At 46.5% G+C, this 25,081-nt stretch overlaps 1 protein-coding gene across 3 annotated transcripts in view; it reads left to right on the top strand.

Moving 5' to 3' along the window:
• The window catches only part of RAB11FIP3 (RAB11 family interacting protein 3), a 55,730-nt gene extending 30,649 nt beyond the window's left edge, over nucleotides 1-25,081 (top strand). Inside the window, exons 5-18 of one of the 3 annotated variants that reach the window (XM_040441885.1) lie at nucleotides 12,745-12,899; nucleotides 14,221-14,397; nucleotides 15,810-15,950; nucleotides 16,751-16,786; nucleotides 17,192-17,279; nucleotides 17,954-18,057; nucleotides 18,151-18,291; nucleotides 21,141-21,222; nucleotides 21,371-21,508; nucleotides 21,829-21,984; nucleotides 22,181-22,321; nucleotides 22,782-22,891; nucleotides 23,014-23,096; nucleotides 23,257-25,081. In XM_040441885.1, the coding sequence (XP_040297819.1) occupies nucleotides 12,745-12,899; nucleotides 14,221-14,397; nucleotides 15,810-15,950; nucleotides 16,751-16,786; nucleotides 17,192-17,279; nucleotides 17,954-18,057; nucleotides 18,151-18,291; nucleotides 21,141-21,222; nucleotides 21,371-21,508; nucleotides 21,829-21,984; nucleotides 22,181-22,321; nucleotides 22,782-22,891; nucleotides 23,014-23,095 (1,551 nt within the window). In that variant the 3' untranslated portion in view covers nucleotide 23,096; nucleotides 23,257-25,081. The remainder of the gene's footprint in view (nucleotides 1-12,744; nucleotides 12,900-14,220; nucleotides 14,398-15,809; nucleotides 15,951-16,750; nucleotides 16,787-17,191; nucleotides 17,280-17,953; nucleotides 18,058-18,150; nucleotides 18,292-21,140; nucleotides 21,223-21,370; nucleotides 21,509-21,828; nucleotides 21,985-22,180; nucleotides 22,322-22,781; nucleotides 22,892-23,013; nucleotides 23,097-23,256) is intronic. The other 2 variants (XM_040441888.1, XM_040441886.1) reach the window with 2 other exon arrangements.

The following is a 25,081-nucleotide window of genomic DNA, read 5'->3' as shown; positions in this document are numbered from 1 at the left end:
ATATAACTACTATAATACTGCTCCTATGTACAGGAATATAACTACTATAATACTGCTCCTATGTACAAGAATATAACTACTATAATACTGCTCCTATGTACAAGAATATAACTACTATAATACTGCTCCTATGTACAGGAATATAACTACTATAATACTGCTCCTATGTACAAGAATATAACTACTATAATACTGCTCCTATGTACAAGAATATAACTACTATAATACTGCTCCTCTGTACAAGAATATAACTACTATAATACTGCCTCCTATGTACAAGAATATAACTACTATAATACTGCTCCTATGTACAAGAATATAACTACTATAATACTGCCCCTATGTACAGGGATATAACTACTATAATACTACTCCTATGTACAAGAATATAACTACTATAATACTGCCTCCTATGTACAAGAATATAACTACTATAATACTGCCCCTATGTACAGGGATATAACTACTATAATACTACTCCTATGTACAAGAATATAACTACTATAATACTGCTCCTATGTACAAGAATATAACTACTATAGGGGGGCGGAGCCTAGCCACGCAGCTGAATGGCCGCACGAGCTTGAGCTCCTCCAGCATTCCGGCTCATTTGCCCTATATAAGCCTATAATTTACTTTATTATGGGGAAACCTGGCAAGGAGAAGATCAGAGGAAGTTCAGAGTCGACCCCACGGCACTCCAAACAGCCAGAGATGGAGAAGTTTCTCCGGAAAACGCCGAGAGCTGCCACACTGAAAGGCGCCAATATGGCGGCGTCTAATGCTCATGACTCCGACGCAGGAGAACTATCCGATGCGGGCAGCGGCTCTGATATTTCAGATAGAAGGCCCAGAGAGCCACCTCTGTCGGAGCGGACCCTTCGCCGGGTTCTTGAATCGGCCCTTACGCCTCTCAAACAAGATCTGGCAGACATCAAAGACGACATAAAACATCTAGGCCAGAGAGTGGTCACATTAGAAGGCACGCAAGAAGCCATTTTGACCTATGAAGGCAAAGCATCAGAGGTGCTAGCATCCCACAAGGCCCTATTGAACGATGCCTTCTTGAAACTGGAAGACCAGGAGAACCGGAGTCGCCGGCGCAACATCCGCATACGCGGCCTACCTGAATCTATTGCGGCAGAGGCCTTGCCGACAGTGGCGCGTGAGTTATTTTCCATGATGCTTGAACCGGAAAGAGCAGAGGGAATAGTGGTGGAGCGCATACACAGGGCGCTGCGCCCTAGGCCCAAACCTCAAGAACCGCCACGTGACGTGATTTGCGGCCTACTAAGTTTTGTAGATACCGCGGCACTGTTGAAAAGGCAAAGAGAAATGGAGGTACTAGAATATGAGAATACGCCGATTCAGATGTTCCAGGATCTAGCGCCATCTACCCTGGCTAAGCGGCGCTTATTTAAGCCCTTACTGGAAGTCCTCAGGAAGACGTCGACCCCGTTCAGATGGCTATATCCATTTGGGCTGGCGATCTCCAGGAATGGAAAGCTACTTACAGTTCGCTCTCCCGCAGACCTAGAGTCAGTTTGGAGGTCCCTGGATGTCCCTCCGGTGGAGATCCCCTCGTGGCTACCAGCCGATCAAGATGGCCCCCTGCCTATTCCGCCACGTGTGTCCTCTTGGCAGACGGCATCCGCAAACAAGTCAGATCGTTTGGGTCGCAGCAGGATGGACGGAGCCCTTACCTGAGCTCAAACCAAGGTGACATTAGTATTATTTGTCTGCTAACATGGACTGCCAATATTAGGTCCTACTTCATTTTTCTACTATAGAGATGACTGTCTCCCGGCCCCTCGGCATAGTGTTTTATGCGGAGGGTAGTGGCCTGTTCACGGTTGTCCTGTTTTTGAGCCAATTTTTTACTTTGGGCTTAGAGTTTTGTATGAGAAACCAGACCTTAACCGGGACACTCTTCGGCTGTTTTGGAACTCTGCCTCCATGAAGGCAACTTTTTCTTTCCCTATTTGCAGGGTAATGTCCGGATAGATTCCGGTGCTGGAAGTATTTTTTGTTGTTGGTCTCCCCCTTTTTGTTGTAGACCAAAGGTGCTTTACCTGCCCCCTCGCCAATCCAACCCTGTCTTGGATGGTGATAGGTAGGCACCTACTTTTCTCTAGATGAATATTTCATCTGAGCTGGTTTTATACCAGCCGGACATGTTGTTGGTTATCTTTCTCATTTTATATTACTTTATTTTATTCTATTTTACTTGTTCCCCTTTCCCCTCCTTTCCTCATCCTGCTCATTTATGCTGTGCTCTCTCAGATATTTCCATGGATAATATGTGCTTTTTCTCCTTAGTACATATATTGTCATGTCCTCAATTGTAGTCGCCTCTCTAAACGCACACGGGCTGAACGAGCCATGCAAAAGGTCTCAAACCATCTCTCTCCTTCTGAGGGATAAAGTCTCGGTAGCCTTCCTGCAAGAGACACATTTCAGGACAAATAAAATTCCTAATCTTCCTCCCAGGAAGTTTGCTCAGTGGTTTCATAGTACTCATGATTCCGCCAGTAGAGGTGTCAGTGTAGCTATACACAAAAATCTTCCCTTTAAGCATACCGCTACTTCAGCGGATCTTGAGGGCAGGTATATTTTTGTAAAGGGGGTAGTTGGTGACTCTCCAGTTACATTCGCTAATCTATATGCGCCTAATAGAGGCCAAGTACCATGGCTCGTTCAGACCCTTGCTTTATTGTCATCTTTTTCTGATGGACTGTTAGTTTTGGGAGGCGACTTCAATGTTGCTCTGGAACCGGCAGTAGACACGTCAGTAGGTAGACCATCTGTGTCCTATAAGCTTTTGAAAAGGCTTAAAACTTCTCTGAGAAAACGAAAGGTCCTCGATGTATGGCGTACTATAAACCCCAATGGTCGAGACTATACATTTTATTCACATGCCAAGATGTCATTCCACAGATTAGATTATTTGTTCTTGTCTGACTCACATATTCGCAATGTCTCTGGAGCCCGGATTGGTAGTATTACGTTATCCGACCATGCCCCTGTTATCATTAACTTCTCCCTGTCCGGACCACAGAGAAAAGAACGCCTATGGCGTTTGAACGACACCTTGATTTTGGACCCCACCCACGCGTGCAAAATCAAGGCCTCACTTTCCGAATTTTTTGCGCTAAATGATACACCAGATTCCCCGCCTTCTCCTTCCATACTATGGGAATCCCATAAGGTAGTTATAAGGGGGGAACTAATTGCACTTGGGGCCTATGTAAAAAAGCAAAGAACGCAGGCATTAGACGCTTTGCTAGCGAAGATTGCTCGCCTTGAATCCTCTCAAAAGGAATCACAGGCTAAGCGCACCCTGACCGAACTAACTGAAGCTAGAGTGCACTTAAAAAACCTATTAAATATTACCTCTGCAAAGCTGATCCTACGCTCACGATTTAAAGCCTATGCACATGGGGATAGAGGAAACAGACTGATGTCGGCCATTGCCAAGAAGCAGTTCTCTGACTCCTTTGTTTCCTCTATTAAGGACCCCAAAGGCAAAATACATAAATCTACCCCAGATATAGCTAAGGCATTCTGTACTTTTTATGAGACCCTATACAATCTACCCCCCCCAGATGGTGCATCTGTTAGTGATCTCTCAGAAGCTACTGATAAATTCCTACAGAATTTAGATCTCCCTTCTATAGCCCCGGCCAAGGCATCTCAATTGACTAGACCTGTCACTGATCTAGAGATTCACAAAGTACTCATGTCCATCCCCTCGGGCAAAAGCCCAGGACCAGATGGGTTCCCCATCACTTATTATAAATCCTTCAAAGATATTCTAATTCCCCGCTTCAGGAACCTGTGCAATTATCTTCTCACTGGTGGCTCCCTTGCCCCTCATTCCTTATTGGCACATATTACTGTTCTACATAAGGAGAATAAGGATCCGACATGCTGCAGCAACTATAGGCCGATCTCTCTGCTAAACTGTGATGTGAAGTGGTGGGCGAAGATCTTGGCCACTAGGCTTCAGGATGTGCTGCCTGACATCGTCCATGAGGAACAGGTGGGTTTTGTCCATGGCAGACAGGGGTCAGAAAATACAATAAGGCTTCTTCATCTTGTAAATTGGGCTAAAAGATCATCTAAGCCCTTGGTGCTGGTAAGTACGGACGCGGAGAAGGCCTTCGACAGGGTCAGTTGGCATTATATGTCGCGGGCCCTGTCGAGGTTTGGCCTACCTGACCAATTCATTACTGCCATTTATACGTTATACTCGACCCCCTCTGCCATGGTCAAAGTTAATGGAACACTGTCACCACCATTTCGCATCACTAACGGGACAAGGCAGGGATGCCCTTTGTCTCCTGCACTATTCATCTTAGTGATGGAGACCCTTTTATGTAGAATAAGATCGGACCCAGAGATAAAGGGCTTACAAATAGGTTCCTGTACACACGTTGCTGCAGCATTCGCGGATGACCTTTTAATCATGACCTCAAACCCCAGGGAAGCCTTGCCCAGATTGCTGTTCATATTTGAAGATTTTGGGTTTATATCGAATTTTAAAATTAACTATGGGAAATCCATGGCTCTCAATATCTCTTGTCCACAAGCAGTGATTAATGATCTTAAGCGTGCTACTCCATTCACTTGGGCCTCCAGAGACATTGTGTATTTAGGTACTCATGTTTCGGCTAATGTCCAAGATCTGGCTTCCCTTAACTACCTGCCGCTCCTTCAAACGGTCCGGACACATCTCCAAAACCTGAAACTCCCATTTGTCTCCTGGGTGGGACGGAAAAATTACATCAAGACCTTTATCCTTCCCAAATTTCTGTATTTGCTACAATCCCTCCCTATTTGGCTTCCAAATTCATATTTTACTGAAATACGTAGGGTATTCACACGCTTTCTTTGGAATGGCAAGTCACCGCGTATTGCTTACTCTGTCCTCACAAGGGATAGAAGGTTCGGAGGTTTTGGGATGCCAGATGTGAAGCTTTATTATACTGCTGTACAACTAGGCAGATGTGTAACTATTATGTCTCGCCAATCTAGCTCTCTTTGCTCCCGTCTTGAAAATGCTCTATTGTCTAACCAAGAATTGCTTACTTTATGGGGTATTAGGCCTATCTCTGCTAATCATTGTTATACGTCCCCGGTTTGGAAGGGCATGTTGGTGGAATGGTCCAAAATGGTTCAGTCCCGTTTCTTTAACTTCCCTAACACTCGTATGCCGCTTAGACTACTGCAAAGCCACATCCATCCAACTGTGTTAAACCCCTCCGGGATTTGGTCTAAGCTCGCTGATATTCCTCTGCGGGATGTCCTTCTCCCGGATGGCTGTTTAAAATGGGATTCAGTAATGGACCTCCCTGAGGTCAAAACAGCACCCTTTTTTCACCTAGCAAATTTCCAAAGAGATACCAAACTGTGTATCGGACCATTTTCTGATAGTAGCTCGCCCTCCTGGCTTGAAAAGAAGGTCTTGGCAACAAAACCCCCCCTTAGGCCATTATCTCAGATGTATAAAGAAATGCTTTCCTCCCTGCCCCCGGAGCTTCGTTTTGTGGCCTCATGGGAACGGGAGCTCTCTATATCCCTTACAGAGCCAGAGAAAGCGTTCATACTAGCTCATTCACACGGCTTCAATCGTTGTGTGAGGATTCAGGAGAATTCCTTTAAACTCCTGTGTAGATGGTACAAAACACCTGAATTCTTGCATAAATTGAACCCAGAAATTTCTGAAAAATGTTGGAGATGTGGCCTGGACACTGGCTCCTTGTCACATATTTGGTGGCTCTGCCAAAAGATTCAACCGTTCTGGACCTTAATTGAGGCTTTAGTTAATCAAATATGTAATACTAAGATATCACTGGATGCTAAGCTTATCTTGCTATGGTGTCCGAACAATTCCCTCACACCCACCAAACATGACCCTCCAACGATGCTGCTCACAGCAGCTAAATTACTTATTCCCTTCCTGTGGAAGAATGACTCCCCACCAACTCTACCTATGTGGACTGATAAAGTAGACCAGATCTACCGTTTTGAGGAGCTAGCGCACTGGGAAAATAACTCACGCCCTCGCTTCTTAAAATTGTGGTCTCCATGGAAAGTCTATAGAAACTTTACATAATAGAGCAGAAATTTATCACCTCCTTGTTTCCCTCCCCTCCTTCCCTTCCTGATCCCCCCTTCCCCCTTCCTTTTCTTGGTTATCACTCTAGGGTCAATGATAATAACTGTTTTGTATTGCTTACACTTGACATGTATGCTGGATAACTATTTGGTACCATATTGTCATCAATGTAATGTCTTGTGTGGGTCACAGCCCTGATTTTTCTTTCAATAAAAAGAAATATGGTTAAGAATATAACTACTATAGTACTGCCTCCTATGTACAAGAATATAACTACTATAATACTGCCTCCTATGTACAGGAATATAACTACTATAATACTGCTCATATGTACAAGAATATAACTACTATAATACTGCTCCTGTGTACAAGAATATAACTACTATAATACTGCTCCTTTGTACAAGAATATAACTACTATAGTACTGCCTCCTATGTACAAGAATATAACTACTATAATACTGCCTCCTATGTACAAGAATATAACTACTATAATACTGCCTCCTATGTACAAGAATATAACTACTATAATACTGCTCCTATGTACAAGAATATAACTACTATAATACTGCTCCTTTGTACAAGAATATAACTACTATAATAATGCTCCTATGTACAAGAATATAACTACTATAATACTGCTCCTATGTACAAGAATATAACTACTATATTACTGCTCCTATGTACAAGAATATAACTACTATAATACTGCCTCCTATGTACAAGAATATAACTACTATAATACTGCTCCTATGTACAGGAATATAACTACTATAATACTGTCTCCTATGTACAAGAATATAACTACTATAATACTGCCTCCTATGTACAAGAATATAACTACTATAATACTCCTCCTATGTACAAGAATATAACTACTATAATACTGCCCCCTATGTACAAGAATATAACTACTATAATACCGCTCCTATGTACAAGAATATAACTACTATAATACTGCTCCTATGTACAAGAATATAACTACTATAATACTGCTCCTATGTACAAGAATATAACTACTATAATACTGCTCCTATGTACAGGAATATAACTACTATAATACTGCCTGCTATGTACAAGAATATAACTACTATAATACTGCTCCTATGTACAAGAATATAACTACTATAATACTGCCTCCTATGTACAAGAATATAACTACTATAATACTGCTCCTATGTACAAGAATATAACTACTATAATACTGCCTCCTATGTACAAGAATATAACTACTATAATACTGCTCCTATGTACAAGAATATAACTACTATAATACTGCCTCCTATGTACAAGAATATAACTACTATAATACTGCCCCCTATGTACAAGAATATAACTACTATAATACTGCCCCTGCGGACATAATAACAAGCGCTCTGTTTCTTGCTATTTTTATCCCGTTTTGCTCTGTACTGGTTGCGCTGCGCTTGTCTGGCTGGGAACAGCTTGTATTTCGGAATACTTTCCCCTGCCGCCGCCTGCCGTAGAATGTAAACACTGTGCAGAGACATATGAGGAATTTGGCTTCTATTCACTTCTCGCTACAGTGGGCACCTTAGCTCACCAGCGGTTCTCCGGGCATGCACTTCTTCCCTGAAGTCAGTGGGTGGAAACTATTGGCAGGGGTAGGACTGGCATGCTCTGTACCTTAGTTAGCGCCAGTCCTGTTGCGATCTGTGATGGGTTTGGACGCTGTGGTAAATACAGTTGTAGTTGGCGGTTGTAATACACTGTTGCCGCAATGGCAGCAACCCATGGGGCCTCCTCTATTACAGTCAGGACGCCATGTCTTTCCTTGTACATTGTGCATTTCATGACTGTTTTTAAAGAGCACTGCTTGCTGTCAGTGAACAGAAACAGACTTGTTTGCAAATTCTGAGGCCGAAAAACCTGTAAAGCCTCCCAAGGGCACGGAAGCCCATTGTGGATTTTTCCACCATGTGTAAATCCACCCTAAGGCCACGTTTACACGGATTTCTTGTGCATCGCGCTGCAAATCCAGGACGTGCGGACTCCACATCAAAAAGTGACCGCTACTTTTTTTTTTTTTTTACAGATTCCAAATCCGCCCATAAAATGTAAACAAAAATGAACGTGTCCGAATACCACTCACAGCTGCAGGTTCGTTGTGTCGTTCCAGGTTAATTCCAGTGACACATTGTAGCAAACCCTCAGGGCTGTAAAGAGCTTTATGCTGCTGGTGTTATTTTGCTCACCGAGGATTGTCTAGACCGGATGCCATTGTTGCAAACTCTCAGTTGTAAGTGGTGCTAGACCGAGATGGATTTTCACCCTCTTGACAGCAAGCAGAGATCTTGAAAACCAAGTTTGTTAGAAAGTTGCAGAACTTTTTATTGCACGCCTTAGCGATTGTTCCGCCTGATCGTGGTTGTGTCTGTGGGCGGCTTTACCCCATGCAGCGGAGGCTGCGGTCTCCTGTGTACTGCTGGAGGGGTTAAGTGCAGGAGGAGTGTACCTGAGTGCACGTGACACCGGACGGGTTTGTCCCCTCCCAGTTCAAAGAGACGCTGCTCCAGGTTGCAAGGTCAGAAATAGAAGCCACTTTCTTCAGGCACTTCTACCTGTTAGTCACCCCCTTTACGCTCAGGCTGTTCACCACAGAGGATATGTCCTAGTCGTGCCCGGAGATGCCATGCTGGTGCGAGAAGGGCAGGTGTCTGGCCCTGTGAGGATGGCGCTACAGGTGAGTCCACCAGGAAGGGGCACCTGCGCCGTTTAGTGTACACAGCTGTTGCCGGTGTAGTGTGGTTGTGTGTACATAGCATCAGTCATGTGTGAAGACGTCTGGAATATGTGACGTAGTCTGTATCGTGCATAGGGATGTAGCAGAGCTGAATTTGTCATCATTTTATTTTTTTATATATATAATACAGTATGTAAAAAGGATATCTAACATCTCTGCTACATCTACATGCATAGTCTAAAGACGTGACCCTGAGCTGGACACTAGGTACCAAGCCCAGATACCTATAATGAGATGCCCACTTACCATACAATAACCTGGTATGCCATTCCAGAGTCTGGGAAAGCTGGGTAAGGGTCATGGCGGCCATACTGGTTGTCACAAAGATTTCCCAGGAATGGAAATGACTAAAAGCTGATAAACTAGTTTTCCATGTGCTGCTCTCTGATGGATCAGGAAGTGTCTTCTCTGCAGTCTAGTGTTCTCTCTTATCAGTCTGAAACACCCCCCCCCCCTAAAAAAAAAAACCAAAAAAACCTCAAAGAGCCTTTACATTCAGTCTAAAGGTGTGACTGCCCGCCGCTCCCCTTATAACGCTGCTGAGCTTTTATATGCTGCCATCGCGTTAGGCGTGGTGCCGGCCCTTTAACACTTGGTTGGACTGCTGGGAAAGCAGGCTTCACTGTGGTGGTTCAGCGGCAGCAACCGGGACTGGCGTTGGTCATTACTGCCTGTTGTCGCTGTAAAAGGGGCACTGTAGCTGGCACTTTAAAGAGGTTAATATGATGGTCACCGTTTTGGGGCGCACCGTGGCTGCCGCTGTTTTAGGGGGCGAACCGTGGCTGCCGCTGTTTTAAGGGGCGCACCGTGGCTGCCGCTGTTTTAGGGGGCGCACCGTGGCTACCGCTGTTTTAGGGGGCGCACCGTGGCTGCCGCTGTTTTAAGGGGCGCACCGTGGCTGCCGCTGTTTTAAGGGGCGCACCGTGGCTGCCGCTGTTTTAGGGGGCGCACCGTGGCTGCCGCTGTTTTAAGGGGCGCAGCGTGGCTGCCGCTGTTGCACGTTCAAAGGGCATAGTTTAGGGGCACGACCTATATTTTAAAGGGTCGGGACTCTATTCATACAATATCTCAATAGCATCCATGTAGGATTTGCGGCGTCCATGCTGATCGTCACCCCCACACCACTGCACAGCAGAGTCCATGTTACTGCCTCCGCCGCTCTGCAGGAAGCCTCGGGGAGAGGATCTTGTTGCACTGAGATTAAATGTCTCGTAGATCTTTCCTCCAGCAAATGTCCAGAGATCACCGGGGATTTAACCTCATGTTCACAGATCCATGACCTGCGCAGAGTCTACACCTGCCGTCTGTATACAGGTATAGGCTGTGGGCGGCCATCTTGCCGACCGGGTCACTGGTGTCCAGAAACCCTTGTGATGACCATCAGTACACACCACCACCAGTCACTGCTCCGTCAGTAATACCGGGTACATGGAGGGTGGTGTTGTCACCCGCCACTTGCACTGTCTGTTGCTAAGCAACACCACACACAGGATCTGAAAGATTCATCCCAAACTGTTGCTATGGGAGGCTCTTGTTTTTTTCTGTGCAGTTTCCCTTTAAGAGCCGATTCGATATATTTAAAAATACAATGAAGGAAATATACAGTATATACAAATAAAAAGTCATATTTGCATTCGTTTTCATAAATTTCCCTCAATGAATTTACCATTTGAACTTTTAGCATAGCTGGGTGGGTCCCAGGAATGTCCTTAATTACCTTTTAATTAAAGGGGCTGTCCACTTTGGGCAATCACTATTTGTTCGAAAAGTCTCTGCCTATAAGCCTGTCGCAAGGTGTCCTGCTGCTGCCATCCTCGGTGTGAAGCATTACACAGTTCCTTTTGAAATCGGTGGTCTGTCCTGGGTTTTCACTTCTGCTGTGAACAGGGCCAGAGCTATTCTCGCACAGACGAGGCAGACTTCAGAGTCTGATTCAGATTCATGCGCCAGAGAAAGTACCACAACTACCCCGCTACCTGGTGTGTGCGCTAACTCCTGAATCCGCCTCATCTGCGCTTGCGTCAGGGAGAGGAATAGTTCCGGTCCCGTCCACAGTGGAAGTGAGGTCCCATCCACAGCCCAGGCCAGAAACCTGGTAAAAGGACGTGACGTCAGCAGAAGCTGGATTTTCAGAAGAGTAGCATCGCGTGGCTGGGTTCCTGAGCTGCCGATCCACACAACTTCGGAATGGTAAGTATATTATGCGTAATTAAGGTGGCCTTGCAAGACCCACTGGGTTTTGAAAACCCCATTAAATGGGAACTGTATAAATGTGTTTTTAATGAGCTCCCTCTAGTGGTGGTTGCAGACAGCATGATTCTCATCATCTAATGCTATACAGTGAGCTCCCCCTAGTGGTGGTTGCAGACAGCATGAATCTCATCATCTAATGCTATACAGTGAGCTCCCCCTAGTGGTGGTTGCAGACAGCATGAATCTCATCATCTAATGCTATACAGTGAGCTCCCCCTAGTGGTGGTTGCAGACAGCATGAATCTCATCATCTAATGCTATACAGTGAGCTCCCCCTAGTGGTGGTTGCAGACAGCATGCATCTCATCATCTAATGCTATACAGTGAGCTCCCCCTAGTGGTGGTTGCAGACAGCATGCATCATATCATCTAATGCTATAAAGTGCGCTCCCCCTAGTGGTGGTTGCAGACAGCATGATTCTCCTCATCTAATGCTATACAGTGAGCTCCCCCTAGTGGTGGTTGCAGACAGCATGAATCTCATCATCTAATGCTATACAGTGAGCTCCCTCTAGTGGTGGTTGCAGAAAGCATGAATCTCCTCATCTAATGCTATACAGTGAGCTCTCCCTAGTGGTGGTTGCAGACAGCATGAATCTCATCATCTAATGCTATACAGTGAGCTCCCTCTAGTGGTGGTTGCAGACAGCATGCATCTCACCATCTAATGCTATACAGTGAGCTCCCCCTAGTGGTGGTTGCAGACAGCATGAATCTCACCATCTAATGCTATACAGTGAGCTCCCTCTAGTGGTGGTTGCAGACAGCATGCATCTCACCATCTAATGCTATACAGTGAGCTCCCCCTAGTCGTGGTTGCAGACAGCATGATTCTCCTCATCTAATGCTATACAGTGAGCTCCCCCTAGTGGTGGTTGCAGACAGCAAGAATATCATCATCTAATGCTATACAGTGAGCTCCCCCTAGTGGTGGTTGCAGACAGCACGAATCTCATCATCTAATGCTATACAGTGAGCTCCCCCTAGTGGTGTTTGCAAGCAGCAATGTTCTTATCATCTAACTCTATGGCTAGGCAGAGGATCTGGAGCTCTGTCCCAGAAAATTTGAGCTGCAGCTCGAAGGTGAGCATTGGAGTTGGGTTCTTTTCTTCCTATGAGCAGTGTGATTGTGCATGTTTTTTTACCCCTCTGTATATGATCCTTGCATTGTGTACCTTTATAAAGGTGTTGTCTCGTGGCCGGGTGTAATAATGCCGCCTCCGGCACTGAACTTTGTCCTGATAAAGTTTACGCTGAGTAAGAACATCATATGGGTCCAGGAAGGGCAGCGCGGGGCTTATCCTTCCTATGGCTTGTCATTCTGCTGAGCGAGGACAGAGACCTCTCGCCGCTCAGGCAGCCATTAACAAACCCCCCGGCAACAAAGTGTTTTAATTATAAACCCAACTCTGTTAATCCTGTTACGTATAAAGCCTACAAGGGTTATCGAGAAGACTTGTTTTTGCCGGACTGGCATGAATTAACCCCTTCATGACTCACGAGATGTCTATACCCTCCGGTAAGGTAGGGCGAGTCGATAGACGATCAGGGCTATGCGCTGACCCCTTCTGCATTAGTAGCTGTGGTGACAGATTTCTCCTGGCAGGTTACGGAGGTGACGGACAGCGCCTATGTGGGTTCGGAGAGCGCCTATAGTGAGTGCGAGACCTTCACAGATGAAGATACTGGAGGGCTAGCTGCGCAGGAAGACCCTGAGACTGAAGGAGATGGGGCAGGCTCTCGTGGACATGCACCAGCAACGTAAGAGAAATTCCTACTTTTTTTTAAATATATTTTTTGTTTTGTTTTGTTGCAATGAGAATGTAATAAATTATTTAGCAAATCTTGCTAAGATAATTGAGCACCCAATATGTAGACATAGAAGCTGCTATGGAGTTGGGGGGAGGATGGGGGTGTTTAGGTCTTCACCATAAGGTTTGCTGCATGGCTAGGATACCTGAGATATGCCTGTAGAGCACAGTAGACGTACAGCAGCCTAAAGGTGGTCATACATGTTAGATCCATGTCCAATGTGTATCGGGGAAGGGGTTCTCAATGCCTCCCCTTTTGGTAGATGTTGGGGGGAGGAAGGGTTGCCGCTGCTGGAGGTGTCTTGACTGTGACTTTCTCCAATCCCCCTGCACACTTAGTACAAAGTGTATTTGGGGGATAGATGTCCACCTTTATGATGGTGACCTATGAGAACACGACCTCCCTTCTCCTCCACCAATACTTGCATGGTGCAACCTGGAAATGTTGTTCAGAGAAGGTAATAGCAATTGCTGGGATTTGTTGTTCTTCTAATGTTAAAGGGTGGAAACTGTACAACCCTCGGGATCTGTGTGCAATAAAGAACAGTTATTTACCTGCCAGAGCCCTTGTCAGGTACACCACTGAGGCCAGCGATTGGCTGCAGTGGTCACTTGTTGAGGTGACATCACTTCTGCATCCAGGATCTAGCACATAAGTACTTACCGTTTCCTTATTGCAGGTGGATCCCTTTTTAAATGGGGACAAAATTCTGCTTACAAAGTGGTGCAGTGTGAGGAGAGCCTTTTAAAAATGTTTTCTCAACTCTGACCCAACTCTGGGATCTGCACCTCGGCTGAGAAAAGGGGTCCTCCGACCCCCTTCTAGCCTGATGAGAAGCGGAGAATGAATGCAGAAGTGACCGCACAGGTGTGCGGCTCTCCCCATTCACTTCTGCGGGAGTTACGGAAACAGGTTAGCACGTTTGGGAGCAAAACCTATCAGGAACATACAGTTTTGGGGATATGTCTCAAATGCCTGAGATAAGAGTACCCCTTTAAGGATTAAGTAGGCTCATACTTCCAGTTTGCATCTCCACCCCACTGTCGACTGTAAGGGACACCAGTTTAGTGGGCACAGGTCCTGTACACCAGGATGGTACCCATAGTTCATAGTGGAACTCTGATTTTAAAATGCTGCGTATAATTCAGTTGCTCCCTAGCAATAGACTATAATGGGGACTAGATTGCAACTGACCACATTTTAGGTGGACCATAGAAGGCCATCCCAGCTCCCTGTCTCGTCTGTACACCTTCTATATCCTCTGTTTCAGACCTGAAGGATTGGAGCTGTCCCTCTGTGATATCTCGGGGGTCACGGTCACTGGGCAGGAGGAACAGTTTGAAGATTTTGGCGAAGGAGCAGAGCCAGACCTGTTCAACAGCCACTGCGAGGAAGAGCAGGAGAGCTTCACCCAGATGACAAACACCTCCCCGCGTCTCACCTCCAGGTGAGGTTATAACGCTTCCTTCAGCTTAATAATTCCGGGTGCAGACGATGAACGCACAGGAGCGTGCTGCGGCCTGTCAGTGTCTGCCAGGGCTTTTTTCTTTACAGGTTGGAATACAAGCAAATGAGCAGAGTAGTAACCATAGGGGTATGTGGTGGCACCCCAGCCCTGGTGCCGAAAAAGGCCCAAATAACACACTGTCACATAGGAGGGCAACAGTAATGTAAATGGTTTGTGGGGCCCATTACAAGTTTTGCATTGGGGCTCTAGAGCTCGTTACGGCCCTGGTTGGGGAATACGACACATTTTCCTATGCAAAAGATTATTTTGGCTGTTCACAGAGTAATTTGTATATTGACACCGTAATTGTGACTTGTATGAATAGTGAACTGTATTGTAATATCAAGTGTGTATGCCTATTAGGCGCCGTTCTAATGTTATATATAGAAATAGTCCAGGTAAAAAGTCTCTGTGTGCATACATTACTTATCCTGTATTATACTCCAGAGCTGCACTCACTATTCTGCTGGTGCAGTCACTGTGTACATACATTACATTACTTATCCTGTACTGATCCTGAGTTACACCCTGTATTATACTCCAGAGCTGCACTCACTATTCTGCTGGTGCAGCCACTGTGTATATACATTACATTACATTACTTATCCTGTACTGATCCTGAGTTACACCCTGTATTATACTCCAGAGCTGCACTCACTATTCTGCTGGTGCAGTCACTGTGTACATACATTACATTACTTATCTTGTACTGATCCTGAGTTACATCCTGTATTATACTCCAGAGCTGCACTCACTATTCTGCTGGTGGAGTCACTGTGTACATACATTACATTACTTATCTTGTACTGATCCTGAGTTACATCCTGTATTATACTCCAGAGCTGCACTCACTATTCTGCTGGTGCAGTCACTGTGTATATACATTACATTACTTATCCTGTACTGATCCTGAGTTACACCCTGCATTATACTCCAGAGCTGCACTCACTATTCTGCTGGTGCAGTCACTGTGTATACTATATACATTACATTACTTATCCTGTACTGATCCTGAGTTACAAAATGTATTACACTCCAGAGCTGCACTCACTATTCTGCTGGCTGATACTGGAAACAGTCAGCGCCTCAAATTTGTATGTAGATTCTATCTATCTGTTTATAGGTAGACACATACTGTAATAAGGTAATGTTTTACTGAGACAAAGTTGTCAGAAGGCGCTTACGTAACCTGAATATCTGCCACATCCCATAAATAACTTCTGTTTTTGTGCAGTAGTTAGCAGACGGTATCCGTCCGGATGAATAAGTCAGGCATGTGGTATAATCAGTAACCTCTGTGTCCATTCAATAACGTGGAGCATTCCTCATGATTTACTTTTACATCCCCCTAGTGGTGCACCCGTGTCAGAGCGCCAACTTTTGGCACCACCACCTTGCTCAGGCCTGGGGGGGCTGTACTGCAGCCAGTGCCACAAACATATCAACCGTCTGGAAGATCTGTCCACCCGTCTCCGCTACCTTGAGATGGACAGGTGACATTGCATGCCCGTTACCCACATGGGACGGGGGGAGGCTGTTATGTCGATGGAGACCCTTAGACAAGGCTGTGCACATTGGTCGGTCCCTAAATCCACTCCCATGATCCAGTGCCACAAATTGACCGGAGGTGGTGCTCGGAGCCTGGAGGAGTCTTCTGTCCGGGATCTCCATTGCCCTTTGCTGCGGGTGGGCTCTGGTCTCAGTCTTGTAAAAGGGTCTCCAGGGTTCCTCTCCCTGTCCAATTTTGACTGGGCTTGCTGTGCATGTATGCGACATTGCATGTGGAAGGGGGTTCCGCTTCATCATCTAGGGGGCGCTATACTCTGCTATGAGTGATGCATTTGATGTGTTTTCAGACAATGCTCTGCCAACCCCAGTGCAGGGGATGACAGAATAATGGAGAGGAGAGCTGGCGGGGGTGGGGGGGGTCAGCGCTGTGGTTGGACATACTTCCCTCTTGTTATTTCCTGGGGCAGGAAACCGATATCACCCCAGCTCTTCTCCTGACAGATCCCAGCGCTCATTAACCCCCTCCTGACCACTGCTAACTGCAGCATCAGCATTTTCCCTTCCACCTGTCACTCACAATTTCCTCTGCCGCTGCATCAACCCGCCATACACAGGATGTCGGTGTGTCTCGTTCACCGACGCTCCAGGCTTTGCATGCTATTGGTGTTTGAGTTGTTTTTTTGCTTCCATGTTATCTGCAGGTTTTCCCTCCCCTGTCCCTTCATACTTTCCTTCTGGTTTTATTTTCCACTCTCACTTACTTATCCTTTTGTTTTCCCTGCAGCCCGGACAAGAGGACGTCGAGCAGAAAGGAGGCCCGGTGAGTGGTGCTACAAATGCTAATGTTGCATGCCGGCGCAATAGGGTTATAGATATAGGTTAAAGCTGCATGCCAGCGGCAAAAAGATTATAGATTAAAGTTGCATGCCAGTACAATAAGGTGATAGGTTAAAGTTGCATGTCGGCGCGATATGGTTATAGATGTAGGTTAATGTTGTATGCTGCCGCAAAAGGGTTATATATATTAGTTGCTAGCTAGTTATGAGTGGCGTAATGCTCTGGAGCTTGTGGCATAGGAGAACTGTGCCGATAAGCGCGCTGCGTCCAAGAAGAGGAATATTTTACAACACTGCAACTGGTCGTAGATAAGGCACCGCAAACACGGAGCAGGATGTTCATTATCTCCGTACGGTGGAGCTTCTATATCCATGTCTTCTGTCTCTAGGAGGCTTCATCACAGTGGATTCCTAGAAGATCAGGGAGAGCAGCCGCTCACCAACATGGCGTTCGATGACACCGATCTGACAGACAAGGTAGTACGACCATTGGAGGACTGTCTTAAAGGAGTATTCCCAAATCCTGAAGTGATGGCGTATCATTAGGACAGGCCGTCATTTTATGTCCAGTGGGGGCGGGTATGACCTCTAGTAACGCAACCAATCCGGAGAAAGAAGAGATTGTGGTGGTCCCTTCAGTGTCTTCCACTGCACAGCGGCTCTGAATCTGTCCTGAGCCCCCTTTATTCTTAGGGGGTGGGATTCTCACCGGCCTATCCTAGTGATATGCTTCACTTTGTGAGATGGAAATGCTCCTCTAAGGGGTCACCGAGCCTTCACTAAAGCTTTGATATGTCAAAGTAGCTTCTGATCATTGGGGGTCCGAGTGCTGAGACCCCTAACGATCGCTAGAAAGAGGAGAGAGAAGCACTCGCATATCGTGCGCTCTCTTCTCGCTGCAGAAGATGGGCCCATAGACTTTCCACTGAGTCTGTCTCCTGCAGCGAGGTGGAGTGCGCAATATGTAAAGCGCTTCTCTCTCTCTCCTCGTTCTAGCGATCGGTGGGGGTCTCAGCACTCAGACCCCCCCACCAAGTAAAACCTTTGTAAAAACTCACTGACCTTTGCTCAGAGTGTGTCAGGCTTCATTCCCTTAGGAGAGGCCATTTTTGGAGCTACCTACACCCTTTGCATCACATTGTCACCCACAGGTCCTCTACCTGGAACAGCGGGTGAGCGAACTCGAGAGAGACGCCGCCATGACGGCGGAACAGCAAAACCGCCTCAGACAGGAGAACCTGCAGCTGTTACACAGGTGAGCTTCCTACTGAACATTGCCTCTAGTGATCGGCCATCCTGCATTCTTGACCCGCTGTTTCTCATTTGACTCCCTTCTTCTCCTGAGCAGAGCCCACGCTCTTGAGGAGCAGCTGAAAGATCAGGAATTACTATCGGATGAGGTGCAGAGCGAGGAGACGCGGAAACACAGGGACGAGCTTCGAAAGATGGACCGCGACCGAGGCTTTCAGATGAGCAGTTTAAAGGCCAGGTAAAAAAAAAAAAAAAGGAACGCGGCATCCAAAAATTTGCACCAAACAACTTTCGATTGGTCCAGATCATAGGATAAGGTGGTCATAAGAAGTTCTGATAATGAAGTGGCAAAGAAAGAATTTAAAGGGTTGTGCACGGTTAGAAAACGTGGCTGCTTTCTTTCAGAAATAGTGCCACCACCGGTCTATAGTTTGTGTTTGGTATTGCAGCTCTGCTCCATGGAAGTGAAATGAGCTGAATTTATGTAGTTGTGTTTTTTTATTTTTATTTATATTTTTCTAGTTATATTTTACTTTAAAGGGGTTGTCCGCTTTTTTACTATTAATGACCTATCCGCAGGGCCCCCTGCTGATCAGCAGTTTGAAGAAGGTAAACCGAGCAGGAGTCGGACCCCCACCGCGCTAATATTGATGATCTATCATCAGTAGTAAATAGTGGACAACTTTTAAAGGGGTTGTCTTATCTCAGATAATGGGGGCATATCGCTAGGATATGCCCCCCATTGTCTGATAGGTGTGGGTCCCAGCGATATCGAGAACGGAGCCCAGAAAGTGGTGGAGGGTACACTGTGCATGCGCAGCCGCCCTCCATTTTCTATGGGGGCGCCAAAAATAGCCGGGCGCTAGCTCGGCCTCATAGAAAGCGGTGGCCGGTCATGTGCGGTGCGTTCCCATTCACTTCTGTGGGAAGAGCGCTTGGTGGTGCCCGGACCGGAGTCCTCCAGCCACCACTTTGCAGGGCTCCTTTCCAAATATAGGTGCGGGTCCCAGCTGCCCAGTGCCCCCATATATGCCCCCAGACAAAGGGGGCATATCCTAGCAATGAGACATTTTGATATAGGAGATATATGGGTTACGGTAGCTTAGGGGCAGGGCTAGAAACTGCAACTACCCGGGCCCTGGCGGTCACTAGGAGCAGGAAGCGGCATTGCGCTTATTGTGTATACAGTCATAGAGAAGACAGGGACGGTAATAAAATGTTTCCGCCTTCTCTTCAGGCGTCCCGGCTGTCATGACAAGGACATTCAGAAACGTTGTTGCAGAGTTAAATGCAGGCCGGACGTATATAGTGAACTTTATTTTTCTGTTTTTGAAGCTATCTGAGGGCTTCTTTTTTTCTGCATGAGCTGTAGTTTTTATTGGTACCATTTTGCGGTAAATTGTGTTGTTTTTTTTTTGTTTTTTTTTTATTCAGTTTTATTTTTTGGGGCGGGAAGAGGAAGACGACATGGTGAAAAAAAACTATTTACAATGTTCACTATGTGCTATAAATTCCATGATATTGTAATATTTCAGACCTTTTCGAAGGCGGCAATACCAGTTATGTTTACTCTGTATGTCACTATGCGGGCTACTAACAGCTTAACAATTGTAGTTACAGGCCCAACGCCCGAGGCTGCACTACTTGGGCTACTTTCACATCTAGCGGTTTTAATTCAGGTTTTGAGATCCGGCAAAGGATCTCAAGACCTAAATTAAACTGATAATTTTTGTCCCCATTCATTATCAATGGGGGCAGAACTGATCAGGATGCATGCTGCGGTATTTTCTCCGGCCAAATACCGTAAGAGGGACTGAACTGAAGACATCCTGCAACATCAGTTGCGTTTTGGGGCCGGACTCAAAACTGCTGCAGGCAGCGTTTTTGTGTCCGGTTTGCAAAACTGAACAAACCTGATCAGGCATGAAAATCAATGCAAGTCAATGGTGCCTGATCGTTTTTTTTCATTAGGCAACTTTCACCCTTGCGTTAGAGGATTCCGGCAGGCAGTTCCGTTGCCGGAACTGCCAGCCGGATCCGGAAATCCGTACGCAAGCGGATAGCATTTGTTTCCGGATGCGGATCCGTCTGACAAATGCATTGAAATACTGGATCTGTCTCTCTGGTGTCATCTGGAAAAACTGATCCGGTATTTATTTTTTTCACATTTTTAAAGGTCTGCGCATGCGTGTTTTCTGGAACACTTGGTACCGGATCCGGCATTAATACATTTCAATGGAAATCCGGCATTCCAGCAAGTGTTCCCTAATTTTGACCAGAGAAAATACTGCAGCATGCTGCGGTATTTTCTCCAGCCAAATACCGTAAGAGGGACTGAACTGAAGACATCCCAATGCATACTAAACGGAATGCTTTCCATTCAGAATGCATTAGGATAAAACTGAAGCGTATTTTTCCGGTATTGAGCCCCTAGGACGGAACTTAATACCGGAAAACTTTAACGCTAGTGTGAAAGTACCCTTACTGAAAAAAAAAACGGATCTGGCGCCCATTGACTAAGGCTACTTTCACATTAGCGTTAGCAGGGTCCGGCAGGCTGTTCCAACAGGGGAACAGTCTGCTGGATCCGCACTAACGCTAGCCCATGTGTGCCGCCAGAAGTATGCTCCGGCGCCGTTCACTATAACTGGGACGGGCCAGAGGTCCGGCCACAGCACGGCCGGACAAAAACTGCAGCATGCATGTGTCGGGTGTAATGCTGTCATGGGTAACTTGTACGGTTGCAGGTTCCGGTTCGGAAGTAGATATTGATGTATTTGGATCTACACAAGGCCTCCATGACAACACTGCACCAGACGCAAAGGTCTGCATGTGTTTAATGAATGCCATTGATTGACAACCATGCTACTGTGCGGTATACGTTTTTTTTTACTGAATGACTCCTTTAGAGGAGACCTTCCTAACAGAGGCCAAAAGAGCACTTTTTTGTTTTCCGTCAGTACAATGGGGGCCTATGAGTCCATTTAACGTATGGGGCGGGATGTCTGTGGGGTTTTGACATTGTTGGGATGTTCCTCTGGTTGTAGCCAGATCTTCAGTATACTAATGATCGATCTTGTTCTGCAGGGTTCAAGAACTGGAGAGTGAGAACACAGAGCTCCTCTCCCAGCTGCCCAGTGCAAGGGCCACCACACAGAGACTGGAAGAGGTGAGCAATGTCTAATCAGCTACCTGCCAGTGACACCACTGGATGGAAACACGGAGGTTTCAATTCCCTGACTGCAAGCAGGGCAGTATTACATTTGTACAAAGGCCTAGATGCAAATAATTGCATGCCAGGGTGTTCATGTCTGCAGGAGAAATATAAACTGTTGGATGAAGTGGAAGAAGTGCAGCGTCAGCTTAAGGATCACCAGGAGCAGAACAAGAAGCTGGGAGGGAAGCTGAGCAACGAGATGCATAAACAACAGCTCGAGAAGGAGCGCTGCCAAGAGGTACGAGTGACCATGCTGCGTGCCAGTGTCCCCGAGTGATCCCTGTCTGACTTTTCACTTATTTCCTGAGATGCTGAAAACATGCAAAATCTGAATTCTCAGGCCACTTTTACCCATTCAGCCTGGCAATATTGTATGGGGATAAGCGGCAATAAGACTCAATCTGATGCCGCTTATCCACAGGGTAAACAAAAAAGAGCAAAAATGTTCCGTGTTATCTGCCCAATCAGGCTGAAAGAGTGGTGGTGTTCATATCATGCAGCATTGGGTAAGGCTAACCTTATATCCTCCTCCTCCTCCTCCTCTTCTTGTAACGACAGGTAATAGAGGAGCTCCGGCGGGAACTAGAGCAGACACAGCTATTGCGCCTCGAAATGGAACAGCGAATGGGACTGGGAAACAGCGCCGCCCTGCAGGAGTACAACAGCCGCACAAGGGAGGCTGAGCTGGAGCATGAAGTCCGGAGGCTCAAACAGGTGCTGCTATTACTTCATAAGACGGAGGACGATGGAGAGACAGGGACGGAGAAGCAAGGACGGACGAGCGGGGTTGGACGGAGAGGCAGGGAACCACAGGCGCGGATGGACGGAGAGACGGGGACAGACAGACGGCTAGATCTAGATAAAGGTGTATTGTCTATAGATGACCATTCCAATATATGACTCTTTGTAGGAGCAACGGCTTCTCAAGGAACAGAATGAAGAACTGAACGGCCAGATCATTAACCTCAGCATCCAGGGAGCCAAGAACCTGTTCTCCACCACGTTCTCCGACTCGCTGGCCGCTGAAATCAGCAGTGTTTCTAGAGACGAGGTATGTAAAGGCCGAGGCATTACATTAGCCACATGCTTCCTTCATAAGGGCTCATTCACACGACCGTATGTGCGTTGCAGTCCACAAAACACAGATCCGCCAAAAATACGGATGACGTCCGTGTACATTACGTATTTTGCGGACAACAATAGGACATGTGCTAATTTTTGCAGAACGGACATACGGAAACGGAATACACACGGAGTAACCGTTTTTTGCGGACCCATTGAAATGAATGGTTCCCCATACGGTCAGCAAAAAACAACGGAGAGGACACAGAAAGAAAATAAGTTCATGTGCATGAGCCCCAAGAGATCCATTCAGATGTGATTCGCACATGTAGTTTATCCTGGCCTGACCTGGGATTATATATGGCATCTGGGGGCTTTTCGCCGTAGACCACACACAGACGCCTAGAGCCACGGCCGTCTTATTGCGTTCTCTCTCTCTCTCTTTGCAGCTGATGGAGGCCATTCAGAAGCAGGAGGAAATCAACCTTAGATTACAGGATTATATTGACCGGATCATCGTGGCAATTATGGAGACCAACCCAGCCATATTGGAAGTGAAGTGAGTTTTCGAGGGTGGGCAAACATGAAAGGCTCGTCCTATAATATGGTCTTGTGGTGTAGTTAAGTAGTTGATAAATTCTCCCAGCGAGCTCAAAACTTAAATTTACCATTAAAAACTAGGGGGGAATGCTGGTCTATGATCTCCCCGTGTGCTGCTGGAGGCTGCGCCCAATTTATGACACTTGCTCACGTCTCATCATAAGGTAGGCGCCACTGCAGCAGTCTGTGCGCTGGCGTAGATTTCAGTTGTCTTTTATGCCGGAGTCGCCGGCACTGCCCCTCCCTACACCAACTGGATCTCCATAAGGAGAACCAGAACCGCCAGGAAACTTTCCTAAAAGTTACGTTTTCTCTTCATTGCAGGATACATTAACCCCCACAGGTCAGTCCACAAGTAGAAGCCGCCCTGCCCGTGATCCAGAAAGCAGAGGAGGAGGCAGGTACGACCTTGACCGCCGGGCACTCGGGCCGATCAGCTCTGGCGTGCGAACCTCCCCGGGCTTCCATGGCAAAAGCTGTCTTGCGTCAGAAAGTCGTCTGGTCTTACACTTGTGTCTTAACGGAATGCACAAAGAGACTGTGGGACTGAGCGGCGCACGGGCCGGACATCATCATGGGCCGAACCTGCTACATCTCGAATTCTCCTTCACCTCGAAGACCCCGCTCACACATCACCTTAAGACAATGCACAGCTGTCCACTATTGTGGGCCTGTGAGATGGCCAGCGTGGATTCCTGGACCATGGACTTGAAGGCGGTTGTTTGAGTAAATGTGTATATAGCGTTGCCTCCATGCACAGATGTATATAGGCGTCGTATAGGTGCACATGGGATCTGTATGTAAAATCGGCATTGGGGGAGGGGGGGCGTCGAACAGTAATAATGTCAATAATTGGACGGGTTTCTTATTCATTTTAACACGCGGAGTAAAGAAAGTTGCAGCTCCCTGGTCCCCTACCCCAGCATGCACTCCCAGCAAAAGGAGTGCATTCTGGAATAATGGCCTGCTCTATTTGACTACACCAGAACTGCCCCCTCCCCCCCAGTATGCATATTATTTGCACAAAATCCATGTCATTCCAACAGGTACATGCATATAGGGCCGTGTACCAAATCACGCAGGCTGCTACTGTGAACCCCCACTATTTGACTTCATGGTGCTGCATCTGACGCCTGACCAGCCTGGGGGGGGGGAATATAAATGACTCCTAACGAGCTTGTGCGGCTTATTATCTCGCTTTCTCCTTTTTTTTTTTTTTTTATATGCAGACAAATCACATTTTTAGACACTTTTTTTGAAGAAAGTTTCTATATGTGTATGTACATAAGTAGATAGAAAAATTCTATATATATATATATATAGAGAGAGAGAGAGAGCTGTAAATATACAGGTATATGGACGGGATCCTCCGGGATGACGCTTTTCCTGTCGAGACACTGGATATGAACATGTCGTGGCCAAGGGCATAGCAATACAATCCCCGCGCAGATTAGTTTTGTTTTATTCCGCTCCGTGGCGGTGATGCGGTTAAACTATCGAGTAAGAGAAAAGTCCTACAAAAAGGGTCTCCGGTACGGCGGCCATTTTGTTGAAGACCAATTCATGCCATGAATTACAAAGAGACGACGGTTAGGGAGCTATAGGATAGTCCTGCTGTTGCTGAATTAAGAGGGGAGGGTGGAGGGGTTTCAGTAAATGTTAGGACTACTCCGCCTACCTTTTAGGACTCTGCCTACATTTAGTGGTCAGTACCCCTCTACCCTTTTTTTTTTATTCTTATGGTCACATTTTAGGTGCACATTGAGTTGCAGTTCTGTCACGTAGGCTTTCATGCAAAAGAATACATATAAGGATGAGGGTTTCCACAGCATACTTATTAAGGGGGCCCTCTTTTTGGTGCTAGTTCACCCCACAGCGCTTTACTCCCCCCCCTCCTGACACTAGAGGGCGCTGCTGCTTTTGTCTTCACCACCACTGGTTGTTAACGTTGGTTTGCTTATGGAGACGCACTACATACAAGGAATCGATACTGACCCACTGACTGTACAGCTGCCACCCCCTCTCCGGGGTTGTCATGATGAATGCTCCCCCCCGTCCCCCATTAAATCCACTCCCTATTACCAGATCTATTTAAAAAAAATATCCGCTCCAAGTACCCGGAGGAAATCGCATCCGTTCATCTAGAAAT

Source organism: Bufo bufo, chromosome 7, assembly GCF_905171765.1.
Source record: "Bufo bufo chromosome 7, aBufBuf1.1, whole genome shotgun sequence".
In the NCBI taxonomy this organism is placed as follows: domain Eukaryota; kingdom Metazoa; phylum Chordata; class Amphibia; order Anura; family Bufonidae; genus Bufo; species Bufo bufo.
This window is presented reverse-complemented; position numbering and strand designations above follow the sequence as displayed.